This window comes from Leopardus geoffroyi, chromosome A1, assembly GCF_018350155.1.
Source record: "Leopardus geoffroyi isolate Oge1 chromosome A1, O.geoffroyi_Oge1_pat1.0, whole genome shotgun sequence".
Classification (NCBI taxonomy): domain Eukaryota; kingdom Metazoa; phylum Chordata; class Mammalia; order Carnivora; family Felidae; genus Leopardus; species Leopardus geoffroyi.
The window spans coordinates 5,772,634-5,791,035 of record NC_059326.1 but is presented as its reverse complement, the minus strand read 5'-3'; the positions used below and the strand labels follow the sequence as shown (position 1 = coordinate 5,791,035).

Here is an 18,402-nt window from a genome sequence, read left to right as displayed (position 1 = left end):
GTCCCTTTGAATTGCAGATTTTCCCACCTCTATTTACTATATTACAGAACAAAACAAAAACAAAAAATGTGGTATGCTAACTTATATTTACTCCAAGAAAAAAGGGGGGGCCTCAAGTAACTAAAAAGATAATGAAAATTTCAGGATTACTCTTACTTGCCTTTAAAATGTAGTTGGGAGGGGCAGTCGGTTAAGCGTCCGACTTCAGCCAGGTCGCGATCTTGCGGTCCGTGAGTTCGAGCCCCGCGTCGGGCTCTGGGCTGATGGCTCAGAGCCTGGAGCCTGTTTCCGATTCTGTGTCTCCCTCTCTCTCTGCCCCTCCCCCATTCATTCTGTGTCTCTCTCTGTCCCAAAAATAAATAAACGTTGAAAAAAATAAAATAAAATAAAATGTAGTTGGGAACTTGCAGACCACCTTGGCCATACTCAGTTACAGACGAAGATGCTAACATACTGAGAGGATGATTCTAACAGGACCCCTCAGCATCCAGCGCACCCTTCTCTCTCTTTGGAAATCTAAGATCTATGGCTAGATGATGACATCACTGGGGAATCAAGTGACAGAAGCCACAGGTTGTAAAAGATCCAAGTTAAGACCTACACTCGATGCCATGGATCACTTTCCAAATAATTTTCAGAGCTGTTAAGTATTACATTTTAGCCATCCTACAGTTACACATTATCAAGGAAATATTTAGGATCCTTTTCATAACTATGGAATTTACTAGACAAAGATTCCCAGGAAAACGGAGTGGCCCATGCGTCTTCATTGTGACTTTCAGAAGAATCCATGTAAATGCACGTAGATGGTCCCGATAGCGAATTATGTTCCAAATACTCAATTGCACATCTATTTGCATCTAAAGGCACATTTTCTCAAAGAAATGTAAGTAGCAGTATTTTTTTTTTAATTCAGGCCACAAGTGGCTATTTATTTGATAACATGGATGAAATGAAACTCATTTCCGTGGGGGGAAAAGGGAAACAGTGTCACTGGAAATGAGCAGTATTTCAGCTCCTGAGAAATACTTTATTAGGTACACAAGTGTTTGAAACTGTTGTTTCCCGGCCTGAAATCTAGGAAGGTAAGGAATGAAGAGAAGTTGCTGGAGAGGGTGGTAAGAGGGGGAGGACCTGAGGAGGCAGGTACACGTGCAGAAACTGGGGGTGTGAGGAAACCAGGGAGCCAGAGGTGGTTGCTTCTGCTTCAGATTAGACTTCAGACCTTGCCCCTTAGGACCTACCACCAGAACCACCATCCCAAGGCTCTCCCTCAGGAGCTGCACAAAGGACCTCGTCGACAGGATCCCAGAGCTAACATGGTGAACTGCATCCCTGCTGCCCCCCCTCCCCCCGCCGTGTGGCTTCCTGCTGTGCAGCGAGGAGAAAATGTGGTGGCTTCAAGGGTGCCCTGATTATCTGGGGAGGGCTTTTCTGGACAGCCAAACTGGGCGTTTCTCTATCTGCTTTAGAGCCAGGCACAGTTTTGAGTTTGGAAAGTTCCAAATATACACTGTAATGAAAACTGATGTGGTTTAGGTGTCATTTTTAATATCTATTTTATATAAAATGTGTAAGATTTCAAATTCGATCTAATGTTAACGTACCAATCTACATTTCAAACGACAGCACTTTATCTCACGGAATTACGATTAGAACAGCTAATACATATAAAGTGTTTAGAAAATTACCTGCCACATGCTGGTATTTATGTACGGATCTTTTTATTTATCTCTCATGCGTACTTCCTCTATTGCTTATTCTACAGAAAAATCATAAGTGACAAATACCATATTTTACTATTTATAATCCATTCCCAGGAGTTAGAAGATGTTTATACTCTACCTTGAACTTTCTTTCCATAAAACAAAAACTGTTCATTTTCGGGTAAACAGCAAATATAGTCTGTGCCTCTATTTCAACTGCTCTACAAAATGTTCTCCTCCATCACTCTTCACCTTTCCTTACATTGTGATGTCCAAAAATGTCGTTAGATAGACACACAGTAAGTAAAGCTTTTTTATAATGAATAATCACGGACTTCTGAACCTGTCAAATAAACTATGGCTTTTCTTTTCCAACATTCAAACCATATCTTGTTAGCTACATTTCCTTCGTTGTTCGTTTGTTGTTAAGTTACTTCCCATCAGCAACTTCCTGATACACCGGAGACAGATAAACCTTGTAGTCAATATACAAAGAACATGGTAAAGTGTTCGCTTGTTACATGTTCATAATTTCACTTTAATCCGAAAGGATTTCAAGAGATTCAATGCGGTGCCAACACAGTGACGTCACAGTCACAGGTTTTAAGTTAAAATATCAGTAGAACAGCTGCTGACTAGAGAGAAAGGCAGCTTCCTTTGTTTAGGGAACAGCTTAGAAAATTCCTAAAATTGAAGCATACCAGTTAGACACATGTGTTTTTCTTCAAGTGTACGTTAGTGTTTAGGCTTGTTAATTCTTTATTTATTTATTTTTTTTTTTATGCTTATTTTTGAGAGAGACAGAGCGTGAGCGGGGAAGGGGCAGAGAGAGAGAGACAAAATCCAAAGCAGGCTTCAGGCTCTGAGCCCGCAGCACAGACCTAGACCCAGGCTGGAACTCAGGAACTTTGAGATCATGACCTGAGCTGAAGTCAGAGGCTTACCCAACCGAGCCACCCAGGCACCCCGGCTTGTTAATTCTTTTATAATACAATTTTGAAGTGTGTGGCATCACATTCTTTGATGGTTTTTGTTCCAAAACTTGACCACTGACCTCTCTAGTAATTTTTCCCAATCACCTAATCTTCCTTCTTCCCGTGATTTTCTGTCTCAGCCAGCCTAAGATTTATAAACCACCAAGTCTTACTACCAGCCTAAACTCTTGCACTTTTTAATTGTACTTGTCTGCGGATGTGAGCGGCTATGACTGCCCAGGAGTCCATGAGCTGTCCTCTGTGTCACTTCTTAGCACCTGCCAGACCCCTCCCAAGGCCACAGATGGCCTGCTCCAGCCCCATCTCCCCCGCCTCTCTCAGGTCGTGCTTACTGTGCCCCTCCCACCACAGGGGTTTCCCAGAGTGGGTCTCCTCTGTCCAGAATGCTCTCCCACACCCTCCTTCACTAACCGGCTTCTCCTCCTTCACCCCAGCTCAATTTCCACTTCTCCAGAGAAGGCTTTGCTAACACCCTTGGAAGCTTCTCCCTCTGCCTCACACTGGAATGGTGCCACGTGGGGCCCCTTCCATCATACCTGTTTCCCTCTGACACGGCTCATTCGTGTACTTGTCTGTTGACTGTCTCTCTACATACGTCGGAAGCGTTGCGAAAGCAGAAACCGGGGCTCCTGAGTGGCTTACTCGGTTAAGCGTCTGACTTCGGCTCAGGTCATGATCTCACGGTTCGTGAGTTCGAGCCCCGTGTCGGGCTCTGTGCTGACAGCTCAGAGCCCGGAGCCTGCTTCGGATTCTGTGTCTCCCTCTCTCTCTGCTGCTCCTCCCCCGCTCATGCTCTGTCTCTCTCTCTCAGAAACAAACGTTAAAAAAATTTAAAAAAGAGGAAGTAGAAACAATGTCTATTTTTGCTTTGGTATCTAATTGTGGCTCAAAGAAGCTTAAAGAATACTGGAGTGGATGAATGATGAGTGCATGAATACAGATAGAGACCCTAATGAAAACAGGTTGCCACAGAAAGGGGGAGCACTGTCTTGTCGGTTTCAAGTCAGAAATGCACACCTGTGGTCAAGCACTGACAGGACACATCCTCTCTGCCATTACGACTGCTGTGAATGGCACAGGCAGTCCTAGGTCTCTCTGATGGAGGTGAGGGTTGGAGGCAGCACACAGCTGAAAACTTGAGAATCAAGATTCCCAACTAGTGACCATGGTAGAAAAAGTCATAGGGAATCACGTCTCAGTCCTCTGAACCTTCAACTGTCTGGCTAAAATGCATGCAGATCGACTCGTCCAGAGTCAGGACCCCTGCAACTTAGACACACACCCAGATCTACACACTTGCACGGAGAGTCGGCAGTGTTCGGGGCGGCTGCAGCACCCCCTCTGGTAACGCCTCGTAGCTGCTGGGAAAGCAAGACTCTGGTTTCGCTCGGAGGCTGGGCACAAAGCATCGCATCTCATCGTACAGCCTGTAGGCAAGGGATGTCCAGCTACCCAAGAGGGAGAAATTGTTGCTTACACCGGGTAAAGCTCATGTGTTCTTTTTATCTTTCCCATACGATACAGGATTAGAAATACCTGCAACAGAACGTTACTAGAAGAAGTTCGTAACATGGAAAGAGGCAGAGTTCAAGAACTTCATCTTCCAACAGCGTTTGAAAAGAGGTGAGGCTCTTCCCTTTATCCTGACTTTTGTTAAAAACCTGATCTCCTTGTTCTTTTTCTACCTTTCCCCTCCCAGGCACTTCCATACTTGTCATGATTCCGCAAGTTTATTAAGTGCATGTCAACAGGCTTCTTGAACTTCACACCCCCAGCCACAGCAGCTTCCCGGAAGATCCTCCTTTCAGCGGATGGCAACTTCATTCTTCCAGTTTCTCAGGCCAGAAATCTTGAAGTCATTCTCACATCCTCTTTCTCCTATCCCACCCCCATCGTGTCAGAAAATCTTACTGTTCCTACTTCAAAACAAAAAAAAAAAAACCCTGAGAATTTGATCACTACTCACAACCTGCACCATCTTGACCAGGTCTAGCCTCCATCATCTTTCTCCTGGATTATTGCAGAAGCCTCTTAACAGGTATCTCTGCTTCTGGCCTTCCATCTAGCAGTCAGAGGGAGGAGGCTTTGGCAGGGCAAATCAGACCATATCACTCCCTGCTCTCTGCCGTCCTCTGACCTCTCCTCTCACTCTCTCACTCAGAGAAAGACAAGACCCTTTTAGTGGCTTCCAGTGCCCTACACACAGTCCCATCCCACACAGTCCCATCACACACACACACACACACACACACACACGCACGCACACACGCACACACACGCACAACCAATTTGAGATACCTCCTTATGGCTTTCTCTTCTCATGTCTGGTCACCAAAAGGTTTTTTTTTTTTTTAATGCTTCGTTTTGGAAAATCACATTTCCATTTCACCCCACATATTTTCAAAGAAAGGTGTGTCCTTTTCACAACCTCCCTTGCTATTATTCTAACAGATGGTGCATCAAGCTTATGCACGCTGACTTTATTTTAACTTCTAGTGGTTGGTGGACAGACACCCAGATACCTGTGTTGGGCCAAGGAATCTGCTCATCTCTGCCACTTTCCCCTGCAGATTCTTGCAGAAAGGTTTAGATGTGCAGGGGAAACAGCTCCTCTCTCTGAGTCCTTCCCACTAGACGAAGCTGGGGATACAGGAGGTCAGGGGAGGGCACCGCCAGAGAAAAAGACCAGGGCTGCTTCTAGAAATGCTCCCCTCCTCCCACCGCCTGGGAAGAAGACACCAAATTACAGTGTTCGCTTCCACAGTTGCTGCTTCTTCCCACTGGTCCTGACCCGACGGCCTTGAGAGAAGAATAGACCAAATGCTAGGAATCAAAGTGTACCAATATTTTTTTATCTCTGTATCTAAACTATCTCCAGGGAGAGATCCGTTCCAATCGTCTGACATAACCTGGGTGTTCTTCTGAGTAAAAGTGCCATGCTCTTTTCTTCTATTCAAGGCACTTCCATGAAGCCTGGTCTGTCCTGGAGTTTTAAGTGGGCTTTCTCTGCATCTGGAATATTTATACAGGAAGTATAAGGCAAAGGATAAGTCTTTAACTATACTGAATGGCTGCTATATTTGGAGTACTTTGTTAACCAAGATGGAAAGGGTCAAAAGCAACTGGTGATGTGACCTGAATAAAGAGGCCCAAACACATTTTTGATTTTATTTAGGGAGAAGCAAAATTGTAAGTGGGCAAATATAAAATAAATGAATGGGGTGATTAATCAAGACCCACACATTTGGCACCTGGTGAGTACTCAGGAGTGACGGTCCCAAGCGTTGGCAAGGACGAAGAACAAGTACAGATGTTGAAAAGAGAGTCTGGACAGCTGGGCATTTCTCATCAGTTTAAAGAAAAGCTTATCTCATGTCCCAACAGTCCCATTTCTAGGTATTTACCCAAGAGACTTTTTTTATTTTTTTTTTCAATGTTTATTTATTTTTGGGACAGAGAGACAGAGCATGAACGGGGGAGGGGCAGAGAGAGAGGGAGACACAGAATCGGAAACAGGCTCCAGGCTCTGAGCCATCAGCCCAGAGCCCGACGCGGGGCTCGAACTCCCGGACCGCGAGATCGTGACCTGGCTGAAGTCGGACGCTTAACCGACTGCGCCACCCAGGCGCCCCTCAAGAGACTTTAAAGTGTATGTCTACACATCCAGGTGCATGATGCGGAAAGATCCCCATCAGGTATGACCCGAAGAAGATTTCACCAAGATACATTACAATGAAACTGTCAAAAATCAAAGACAAAGAATCTTGAAAGCAACAAAAGGAAAGAAGCTTGTCACACACAAGGCAATGCTATCAATCGATTTTTCGACACAAAACTTATTGTCCGAGAGACGGTACCATGCTATATTCAAAGTGCTGAAGGGAAAACAGCTACCAACCAAGAATACTGTATCTGACAAAGCTGGAACTGAAGGAGAGATAAAGAGTTTTCGAAACAAACAAAAGGGAAAGGAGTTTATCACCACGGGCCTGGCCTTATGAGACATGTTAAAGGGACTTCTTTAAGCTGAAACAATAGGGCACTAAACAACAGAAAACCATGAAAAAGTATAAATCTCATTGGTAAATGTAAATATACAGTAAAATTCAAAATAATCTAATGTTGAAAAGGTGATAGATAAATCAATATGAAGGTTAAAAGACAAAAGTAGTAAAAAATAACTATAATTACAATCATTTGTTAATAGATGCACAACAAAAAAATTGACATACAAAACAAAGGTGGGGGGGTGGGAAAGTAAAAATGCAGACCTTTAGAATGCGTTTGAACTTCAACTGCTACCAAGTTAAAACAGACTGTTACAAATACAAATCATTTTAGGTAAGCCTCATGGTAACCATGACTGGGTATAGAAGAAACACACCTCAACAGAATAAAAGCCATATATGACCAACCCACACATAACATCACACTCCATCGTAAAAGGTTGAAAACTTTTCCTCTAAAATCACAAAAAAAGGCCAAGGTGCCTACTCTCACCACTCCTATTCAATACTGCACTGAAAGTCCTAGACAGAGCAATTAGCAAGAAAAAAAAAGCATGCAAATTGGAAAGGAAGAGGTAAAATTATCTCTATTTGCTGATGATATGAGCTTGCAGATAGAAAATCCTTAAGAATCCACCAAAATACTCTTAGAATAAACAAATTCGGGAAAGTTGCAGGATATAAAACCAATATGCAAAAATCAGCTGCATTTCTATACACTAACAGTAAACTATCTGAAAATAAAGAAGACAATCCCATTTACAACTGCATCAAAAACAATAAAATACATAGGAAAAATTTAACCAAGGAAGTGAAAGACCTAAATAACAAAAGCTGTAACACACTGATGAAAGAAATTAAAGAGGGCACAAATAAACGGAAAGATATCCTGCATTCATGGATCAGAAGAGTTAACATTAAAATGTGCATACCACCCAATGTCATCTATAGACTGAATGCACTCCCTATCAAAATTCTAATGATGTTGTAATAGAAAAAAATAAAAAATAAATAGAAAAAAATAAATAGAAAAAAATACTAAACTTTGCATGAAACCCCACATAACCAAAGCAATCTTGGGAAAGAACAAAGCTGGAGGCATCACACTTTTTGATTTCAAACTATATTACAAAGCTATTACACTATATTACATTCTCTTCTAAAGCTAATATATATATTGCTATAGCAATCAAAACAGTATAGTACTGATATAAAAAATAGATCTGGGAGATTGATACCTAGGTAAATACCTTTGTTAAAATTCATTATACCAGGGGCGCCTGGGTGGCGCAGTCGGTTAAGCGTCCGACTTCAGCCAGGTCACGATCTCGTGGTCCGTGAGTTCAAGCCCCGCGTCAGACTCTGGGCTGATGGCTCGGAGCCTGGAGCCTGTTTCCGATTCTGTGTCTCCCTCTCTCTCTGCCCCTCCCCCGTTCATGCTCTGTCTCTCTCTGTCCCAAAAATAAATAAACGTTGAAAAAAAAAATTAAAAAAAAAATTCATTACACTGTACTTTTAAGATCTGTGCATTTTATCACATGCAAAATCAATCTCAGTAAGAAACCAAACCAAAACGATAAACACGATATAAATGTGCAAAAAGAAAGCTCACATAACATAGGGCTAACCTCCCCAATAGATAAATTATTTCTAGAAATCAGTAAGATCAACCACCCCCAAGCAATAGAAAAATAAGCAAAGTACAGTTCACAGAAAAGGAAATAAAAGGAAATACTAAAGATTCTTAATCTCATTAAAATATTCTCAACTTTACTCATAATAAGAAATGAAAATCCTAAGTACACAGGAAGGATATTTTTCATCTATCATCATTGGCCACCCTTGGTTAGTGAAAGTATGGGAAAGTAAAGAATTATGGCAGTTACTTTGGCAATATCTATCAGAAATATAATTGCATATGGCTTTTGACTCGGTAATTCCATTTCTGGGAACATACCATTCCCTCCCATCCTCAAAACACTCACAAAGGTCCCAGAGGTAAGGACCACCACAGTATTTGGAACAGCAAACACTTAGGAACAACCATACCTGTGGCACATTGTCATGCTAACATACTCTCTAGCTGTGAAAAGGAGTTAGGGAGCTCCCTGGGTACTGAGATGCAAACGATTCCAGGATGTATTAGCTGAAAAAGTCAAATGTCAGACGCCATGTACAATATTCAACCTTTAGTGCAAAGGGCAGGGATAATAATATATGAGCACTTTTTCTTAGAAAGCACCTCTGCAAAATTAGCTAAGAAAGCACTTCGAGCAATTACCAGTAAAGAACAGATTACCAGTGAGGAACCAGGAAGATGGGGAAAGGAAAACAATGTTTATTCTCTACTTTTCATATTTTCTCTTCCAATTTTTAACCATGTAAATGTTTTATTTGTGTCAAATTTAGCATAGACAGAGAGGGAAAGGAAAAGGGAGGGAAGGAGAAAGAGGAGAGAGACGGAGAGGAGGGAATGCAAATGAGTAAATGGATTCTGGAAAGCCCGGAGCCAAATGCTCTTCAGCTCCTAGATATATGAGCAAAAGTAAAATCCTATTTTTTTTTTAAGTTAAAAAAAAATCTGGTTCAGGACATTATCAGTGGGTAACCTTCATTCTAGAGGGGAATTCAGAGGGGGAAGCCAGTAGCCAGCTATTCCAAAGGCCAACCCTGTTGTGCAATAACCTTTGAGCCGCACCGCCCCAGGAGCTGCTTCTTCAGGCATCCCTCGAAACCTTCCTCTGAGCCACGAAGGGGAAGCTGGCTCTAGGGAAGACCCTCTTCCCGCAGGAGGACACGGTATCAGAGTGCCCTTACGGCTGTCGAAAGCAGCTACAGTTTATCACGCAGGGTGGGAGCCCCTCAAGTCCCTGCAAATATCAGGATACATGGTAAATCCCAAAACAGCAGAAGGCCCCAGTATGGCCTAGTGACATCTTAGGAGTGAGAAAGCAGATTAGGTTAGGCCGCCTGGGTATTTTTTTAACCCCATCTTTCAGCTTGTAGAGGAAGAAAAAAAAAAAAAAAAAGAAAAAACCACGGACTTCTCTAATTATGCGGCTATGTTTACCCACTCTGTGGAATTTAGAAAGTACTGAACTTGGGGCTTCTGGTGTAGTGTCACAATAAGCCTTGGGAACTGGAGAAGGTAGCTCTTTTGCTAGAGTTGACCCTTCCCGACAGACATGGTTCAGAGTCTTGACCCAGCGTAAGTTATGGCTTTGCCATTAGAACAGGAAGTTGAGACAAAGATTTTTAAAATACACATTATAAAATCTCTGAGGTGCTCTGGGAGGCCAGAAGACTGACCAGACATTGGTCGTTCAGTTCAACTACCGGTGAAGGACAGTTAGGAGAGCCGTATAATAAAGAAACGTTCACAAGCACAACCCTATTTTAGAAGAAGCACCTTGTTGAGTGTCTGGATAGTATCAATTTTCAACTCTAGTTGAACTATATGAACACCCTCTGAAACGTGAGGAAGACTCTTTTCTTTTACCTCATCACTTGTTTTGTTTTGTTCTGTTTCACTTTCCGATGAACTAAAGCCAGGTTATGATTGGTTTACTCACAGTGTGAAGACAGAACACCTCCAACTGCCTCTGTCCAGCCAGCTGCACAAGGTGGTCTTCCAGGATGAATCTGTTGATCGAAGTGCCCCACGTGAGTATCGGTGCCTTAAAGCAGGCCACAAAGCTGAGACTCCACCTACGGACGAGGAGGAGGAGTAATTCAACGTTAGGTGCTTCTCGATGAGATTATGCCAAGTGAAAGGAGCCAGACCCAAAAAGACAAGTACCGTATGGCCCCAGTGCTATGAGGTGCTTAGAGTCCTCAAACCCATAGAGACAGAAAGGAGCCTGGGGGCTAACAGGGGCCCTGGGATGGGAGAATGGGGACTCGGTGTTTAATGGGTATGGAGTTTCAGTTTGGGAAGGTGGAAAGAGGTCTGTAGACAGATGCTGGTGATGGTCCCACAGCACTGTGAATGTACTTACTGCCCCTGGATTGCACACTTAAACCTCATTAAGACGGTAAGTGTTACGTTACATGTATTTCACCACAATCTTTTTAAAAAAGGAAACTACCTGTAGTATTACATATTTTTTAAAAGGTAAGGTAGTTCTCATACAGAAGGAGGGCTCCATTGGATTCATGAAATTAATGTTCTTGGCCTAAAGCAAGTGTGGTCTGAAAGAGTAATTCCCGGTCTCCCACTCAGTGATAACATCCTTAAATCTAACATCCTCACGTTTTCAAGATCTTCTGACAGATTCCCAGCCTACCATTTTAAATGGAAAAGTAGTACTTGGCTCCAAGTAATTTATACCCTTAGAAAACTTACATACCCTTATTGGGAGTGTGATGTTAACATAGCCCACATTGGGCATGAAAACCTTTAAAAGTTATTTCATTTTCCCTTCCTTCAAAAAGAAATGTGTCCAAGAAGTGCCTAGATGAAATGTTTAGGTCCCATGTGACTCATGTCTGGTAATGTGAGTGCTGAGTATGATCCTGAGAACAAGTCAAACACAAAGGCGATACCAATAAAGGAACATGTGGTGTTTGTGGAGACTAACTGTCCCTCCTTTCCAACCAACGTATTTGTTGAAAGTTGTAGAATTTTAAAATTCTATTGTCTATTTTTTTAAGCTTGTTTATTTTGAGAGAGAGAGAGAGAGAGAGAGAGAGAGACATAGAGAAAGAGAACATCAGCAGCGTAGGGGCAGAGAGAGAGGGAGAGAGAGAATCCCAAGCAGACTCTGCACTATCAGCACAGAGCCTGACGTGGGACTCGATCCCACGAACCGAGAGATCATGACCTGAGCCGAAACCAAGAGCTGGACGCTTATCAGACCGAGCCACCCATGTGCCCCTTATTGCCTATTTTTTATATCACAGATTTGTGTGTCTCTGGATTGACTGCTATTTCTCTTTTGCACACACATGCATTACTTCCTCTTCCTGTCCTGTGCCCACCACTTGGCCTTCCCCTCACCCTAGAGACATTTAGGAAACAGCAGCTGAAAGGGAACCAAAGGTAAAAAAAAGAAAAAGAAAAAAATGGACGAAGACAAGAAAACAAAGGATGGCAGAGGTCTTAAAAATTTGGGTGACATCCCTCCCATCCTCCTTCCCAACTGATGGCCTTGACTTCTCCATCCCCGAGAAAAACGCACCAGAAATGAACCTGCAGGGGTTCCCGCCACCACCTCGCCTGCCCCGTGCTCTGCCTTCCCCTTGTTTGCACAGGCTGGCTCTCCCTCCCGTGCGCCTGCCTCTGACTCCGTTTGCTCCTGCACACCCAAGCGCCTCGCTCCGGCTGCTCCTTCCTTTGCCTTCTACGTCACCACTTTCCCACGCTCCTCTATTAGATCGTTCTCACCAGCCTCCAAAAGGTGGCCTCACAGAGCAGAACCTCCCCTGGACCCCACGTTACCCATCAGAGTGCGCCTCATTCCGTCGCACTCCTTTGCAGCAACGGCTCTGGATCAAATCGTTTGTCCCGGGGTCTCCAAATCCCCTCCTCCCAGTCTCTCTTGAACCCGCTCCAGTAAGCCTTCACTCCTACCACGCCACTGACACGCCTCCAGTCAAGGCCACCAGTGATGTCCACAACCGCCCCTGGCTTCCTCTCCCACCCAGCCGGCCCCATCTGCCGCCTTCGCTTGAAGACAACCGCATGCTTCCAACTGTTCGGGCCACGATCCTTTCAGTCGTTCTTAATTCCTCTAACGTAGCAGATGGCTCTGCCGTCACACTGTGCTCAGAGACCGACCGCTTGCCACGCACACCCCCGCTGGCACCCGGGTCTGGACCACCATCACCCACCGGCACTGCTTCAACAACCCCTTAACCCATCTCCTGCCTCTACCCGGGACTCTTACACGGTAGCCGAAGTGACGCATTTAAAATTACGTCAGCACAAGCACATCAGTTTTCTGCTTGAAATCCCACAAGGGCTATCAGATTCAACGTCAAAAAAGACCTACTCGGTCTGGACCCCGTTACTTTCCTAGTGTCATCTAATCTTCTTCCTCCTTCATTCCACTCCATCCTCTGTGCTCTTCTCACAGTGTATCAGGAATGCTCTCGCCTCAGGGCCTTTGAACTGGCCAACACTTATGCCTAGAAAGCAAATCCCTCATGTTATCTGTGTCACTCATTCTCTCACTTCCTTCAAGTTTTTGTCCAAGTACTTTTCTGTTGTTCACAGCTCTTTAGTACATTCTTGGGTACCATATGATTAACTTTACGTTATGTGCTTATTATGTACTTATTTATGTATCTCTATTGCTAGAAGGTAAGCTCCATAACAAGAAGGATTTTTGCTTTACTAATTCATTCCAAGAATGCATGTACATAGTAGACACACTATACAAATCTCATTGAATGAGTGGACTAATTGGCTAATGAAGAGTCTCCAAGCAGAATTATACATACCAACAAATAGCCATTCCTTCTTCCATCTGTCCAACATCAACTATAAATACGGCCAAAATGGAACCCATATTTATGGAGCACATGAAACTGATTTGGGCCACTGTTAAATACTCGGGCTTCACTGCACTGAATATTTGGAGCCACCATGTGGAGACAGTTATTAAATCCTTGTTGAATGGCAAGTTAACTGGATGAATCCTCACTTTGCAGAGAAGGAAATGGTTCGGCAAATTTGTCCCTTGCCCTAGATTCTATCTCTAGAAATGGGCAGAAGCCAGTTTGGAGCCTCAGTCTGTCTCACTCCAAAGTGCCACATTGTCGAGCTCCAGAGAAGAGACACAGAAACCAGACAAATGGGCAGCTACGTCCCAGTTCTGCCTCGTGACTTGCTGTGGAACTCTAGGCATATTAGTTACCGTCCCTGAGCTGCACTGTCTCTACCTTTTTGGCATTTCATGCTACTGGGGTCATGATAGGTAGTATGGAGTGTTAACGGACACGTGTATCTGGACTCAAATAGACGGGTAAGTGTTTTACGCAGTAATCACATTGTCCTAAAACCACTACAAAACCAGTATGAATGTCCTGCAAATATCACTGACTGAATGTATATGAGAAACAGAAAAATATATTTCAGTTACTTTTAACAACATTGTATTTTCATGACCCACTTTTTAAAAATATTAAAACAGAGAATGTTATTGAAAGGTTAGAAATCTTACAGGATTATAAGAGCTTCTAAGGTGTTTTTTCTGCAACATTATCTTTTATTGCTTGAAATCCCTCAGGCAGTTTGTGGGTTTGGGGGTCCTGTATATTTTTCTGCTGTACACCAAAATATTATTTATTAATATTAGCTTGAATTTGTAAAGTGCTCTGAGCTCCTCAAAAAAGAAATAGAGGGGGAAGTTCTTTGTTAATTGCAATTAACAACTCTTTCTTGAGCCAGAAAATTCTGGCTTTAAGATTTGATCAGACTCCTCAATTTCTAATGAAGTGCATTAAACAAGACAATTATGCCAAAATAATGAGAAATGACACGGTCGACTCTGAAATCTGCTAAACGTTTTACCAGGTGAAGAAAAAAATGACTTGAAAATTCCCTCATGTTTCACCTCTACCCACCCTTCCTCTATCCCTCATCCCCTGGATTCTGGCTGCTTGAAAATTCCCTCTTCCTTCACCTCTACATCCCTTCCTCTATCCTTGGACTCTGGCTGCGGCTGAGCATCTAGGAAGCAGGTGCGCTGGGAAGCCAGCCAGGGGAGGCTCAGGAGTGGGGTCCATCCAGGGCCTTCCCCAGGGCCCCGTTGTTACTTTCCGTCTGTCAGGACGGACAAAAGTGGGAGACGCCAAGAGCTGGAGGCTTCCTCTGAGCTCCCCATTTGGATGCAAACAGAAGGTAAAGGTTCGTCAGACTGAGCTGCTGACCTGATGGCACATCTCTGTCAAGCTGAGGGGTGCGGGCTGGGCAGGTGGAGGGTCATGGTCCCTGCTGTCCCTCTTCAGCCCTCACTCCTCCCTGGGAACACTGCTGAAAGGAAAACCAGGCCCAGTTTCCAAAAAGACACCATTTGACTCTGGTGTAGCAGCAGATCCTGCTTCTCTGAGGCCAGATCTTTATATAGTTTGGGGGACCTTTTTAGGAAAATTAGGCTTAAATGTTTAGAATGAGTCAAAAAAATCACAACAGATCACTAGCGTACAAAAGAAAATTCTAAAACACCACCCGGAGCTTTGAATGGGGTCATGCGGCCACTTCAGCTCACAAAAGGTCCTCTCTGTATACGAGTCTTGTCAGAAGCAAGCAGAAATATACTTTCAGGCCAAATCTGAAGCATTCTTTTCAGATCCTGAAAAGAATCTGAAAAGGGAAGGAAAGAGGAGGAAGGAAACCCCCAGGGGTTGGAAGCTACTGGTAACAGTGTCCACCCACAGCTTGTGGTTCAATCGGCCCAAACGGTGAGGCTCCATGCCTGGCACTTAGGCCCGAGGCAGGCGCTTCGGCTGGGCAGTTGTCAGAATGATCAGTTCTTGAGCCCCGCGGCAGACTCGTGAAACCAGACGCTCTGGACGTGGGGCCGGTGGTCACCACGGGAATTCTGGTGCACACTTGAGAAGCTCTGGTCCGGTGTCGGTGCCGGATCCTGGGATTTCACCAGCTCCCAGGCCATTACACTGTGCAGGGAAGGCTGGGACCACCTGTCTTTCCTTCCACGCGGGAGCAATTTCAGTTAATCCAGTGCCACATGGACATCAATCACTTTCCTTCTTTCAGTTGTGGCCCCAGGAGTGGGTATGTTAATACAGCCAAATTTGCAAGCCGCTCGCTCCATTACCATCCCTCATCACCTCACCACTTTTCCCGCCTCCGTCACAGGCCTGGCTGATGTGGCCGATGAGGCCCAGTCTGGTAGGAGTCTTGCTTTCTGTCAACAGAATGTTCCCTGTTAGTGCTCCTAACAGATTCCTCTGTGCTTTACTCTTTCAGGTGGGTACGCATTTTCTCAGCTAGAACAAGGTGTGATTACTCAGGAAGAACTCGTCCGTTCTTATGACACTACTAAAATCAAAACCAGTAAGAGCTTATAGTCCGATCTCTTCTGAGTCCAGCTACAAGTGAGGTTTGGACCACATCCTGTGTTCTCATGTCCTTCCCCGAGACTGTGGAACATGCCAACGCCCCCAAATGCTCATTTCTTGTGGCTCTGGCCAATTTGTTATTTATGTATCGACGGAGTCACAATCCTTGGATATAAATAATGGGGGAAGCCTATTTGCTTTTTGTAAAATTTGCGTTCAATGTTTCACCTAACTTGTTTACTTTTTTGTGGCTGTGAGATAATCAGTTCAGTCTGAAGTATAAAATTAAAAGCATTCTGTTTCACCAAAACTTCAGCCCTGGTATAAGTTGTTTTGGGAGAAAAGGTAAAGAATGTCATGATGAATAAGCCTCCCTTACTTAACTGCAAACGAGTCACCCACAAACTCTGTACTTTGAAAACTCACAGACTAAGGTGGAGCGTACAAAGGCAGAATATAAAATATTTTTCTAAGTAGGATGTCCTGTCACTTTGAATCATATTTTACTTGTACAATATCTGCACGGTACTCTTGATTTCAATGAATTCAAATAGGTGGAAAATACCCTAATCTCAGGCTTCAAAATCAGTGGGCAGGAGTCAACATATCCCATTTTCTGTACACTGAATGTAATGTCCATTACATTAGGACTTAGTAGGAAATTCAACCACAATCATTCTTGGGACTGTGCCTCAGGCGTCTACCAACTTTCCAGGGTTTCATACAGTGCACAGCATCGGGACACCCCTCTGTTCTGTTGTCTTCCCACACAGGTCACCACTAAAACAAATGGTTTATTTTGGTCACTTTATGAGGCTTTTGAGCCAGGTATGGGAAACTGAAACCTTTGAGGAGGCTGGAAATCCCACGCCTGTTAATGATTCTGGGTCACTAATTCTGAGATGTGGGAGAGCTTTTTTCCCTATACATCCAAAGAATTCTCAGATACCAGCCAGGTGTCCTATAATTCAACTCAATTCTGACACTATCTACCTGGAAGATGGCATCAGATCCCACAAGTTAAGGACTCGGCCCCACAAGACTGCCCCTCCCTACACATACACACTTCAGATGCCAATCCCAAGTCCAGAATATCACCCGTGCTTCTAACCAACTGGTTATAAATCAAAGGTTCCCATGACACCCTTCTTGGGTTCAATTAATTAGCCAGAGCAGCTCATAGAACTCAGAATACCCATCTACTCATTAGATTACCAATTTATTACAAAGGATATTAAATAATATGAAAGAATATGATTCAACAGCCAGATGAAGAAATACACAGGGCAAGGTCCCAAACAAAGCAGTTTCTGTCTCAGTGGAGTTTGGGCCCAGCATGTTAACACATGGAAACATTCTGGTTCACCAGCCCAGAAGTTCTCCAAAACCTTTCATTTGGGTTTATACGGAGGCTTCATTACATGAAGGCATGATTGATTAAATTACTGGCCATTAGTAACTGATTCAACTCCACTCCTTCCCCCTCCTCAGAAAGGGGTAGGTGAGACTCAAAGTTCCAACCCTCTGGCAACCAGGCCCCATCCTTAGGTGCTTTCTAAAAGTAACTTCACTAACATAAACCCAATTGTGATAGAAAGGGATTTATTAGGAATAAAAAGACAGCATCTCGCCTTTAAGGGTCCAAAGCATTTTCAGGAACTGATGACAAGACACTGAATAATAAAACAAAAGACGTTCTCATTGCTCTTATCACTCAGGGAATCCCAAGGGTTTTGGTTGCTGTGGGCCAGGAACCATGGACAAAGACCAAATAAATATATATGAGAAATATATGTTGGTCATTCACATGACCATCTTGACCAAATACATACTTCTTATAAATCACAATATTGCACATGTGGTCTAACATCACCAGCAAAGACATTCCTCTCCTGGAACACATTATCATTCCAGGACACGTTGAGGGAATGAACAGATAGCTTTCAAATTCCTCCTGTAGTCCAAAGTCCCCTTTCTCACACCCATTCTGTTTAGTGAGTTTTTAAACGCAAAAACCAGAATTTTTAAAGGTGGAACCTTTATTTTCTATCCTATCAAAGGACTCCTCTGAGGAAATAATCCAAAAAGCCTGATAACTGTTGGAATGGAGACAACAAGAAAAGCATGGGGAGAAAAATCTAATTAATATCTCAAAAAGTTATCCATGAATGGATAAACAAAATGTGGTATGTCCATACAATGGAATATTATCTGACCATAACAAGTAATGAAATACTAATATATGCATAACATGGATAAACTTTAAAAACATTATGCTAAGTAAAAAAAACAATAATATTCCATTGGGAAGTTCATAAGCAAAACTATAGATATATAAAGGAGATTAGTAGTTGCTTAGTGCCAGTGGGAAGATGAAGGGGAAAGGGTTAATATCAAAAAGGTACAGGGTTTCTTTTTGAGGTGATAAGCATGTTCTAAAATTGACTGCAGTAATAGTTGCCCATATTAAAATGATTATATTAGAAACCCATTGAATCCTATAATTTAAATGGATGAATTGGTGATTTAAATCTCAATAAAGCTATTTTTAAAAATAATACAGGGTAATTCTATTTCCAATCATAATGTACTAGACATGCCTTCCTACTTAAAACCATTAGAAAACTGGAAAAATATATGAGAAAATATTTTCAGACATTGGACAAA

At 43.2% G+C, this 18,402-nt stretch overlaps 1 protein-coding gene across 6 annotated transcripts in view; it reads left to right on the top strand.

Annotated features, from left to right (window-relative positions):
- LOC123588772 (phospholipid-transporting ATPase IB-like) overlaps positions 1-15,962 on the top strand; it is a 213,065-nt gene extending 197,103 nt beyond the window's left edge. For all 6 annotated transcript variants that reach the window (XM_045460446.1, XM_045460364.1, XM_045460035.1 and 3 more), the window contains 3 exons: positions 4,226-4,324; positions 10,283-10,371; positions 15,644-15,962. In XM_045460446.1, the coding sequence (XP_045316402.1) occupies positions 4,226-4,324; positions 10,283-10,371; positions 15,644-15,744 (289 nt within the window). In that variant the 3' untranslated portion in view covers positions 15,745-15,962. The remainder of the gene's footprint in view (positions 1-4,225; positions 4,325-10,282; positions 10,372-15,643) is intronic.
- The last annotated feature ends 2,440 nt before the right edge of the window (positions 15,963-18,402 follow it).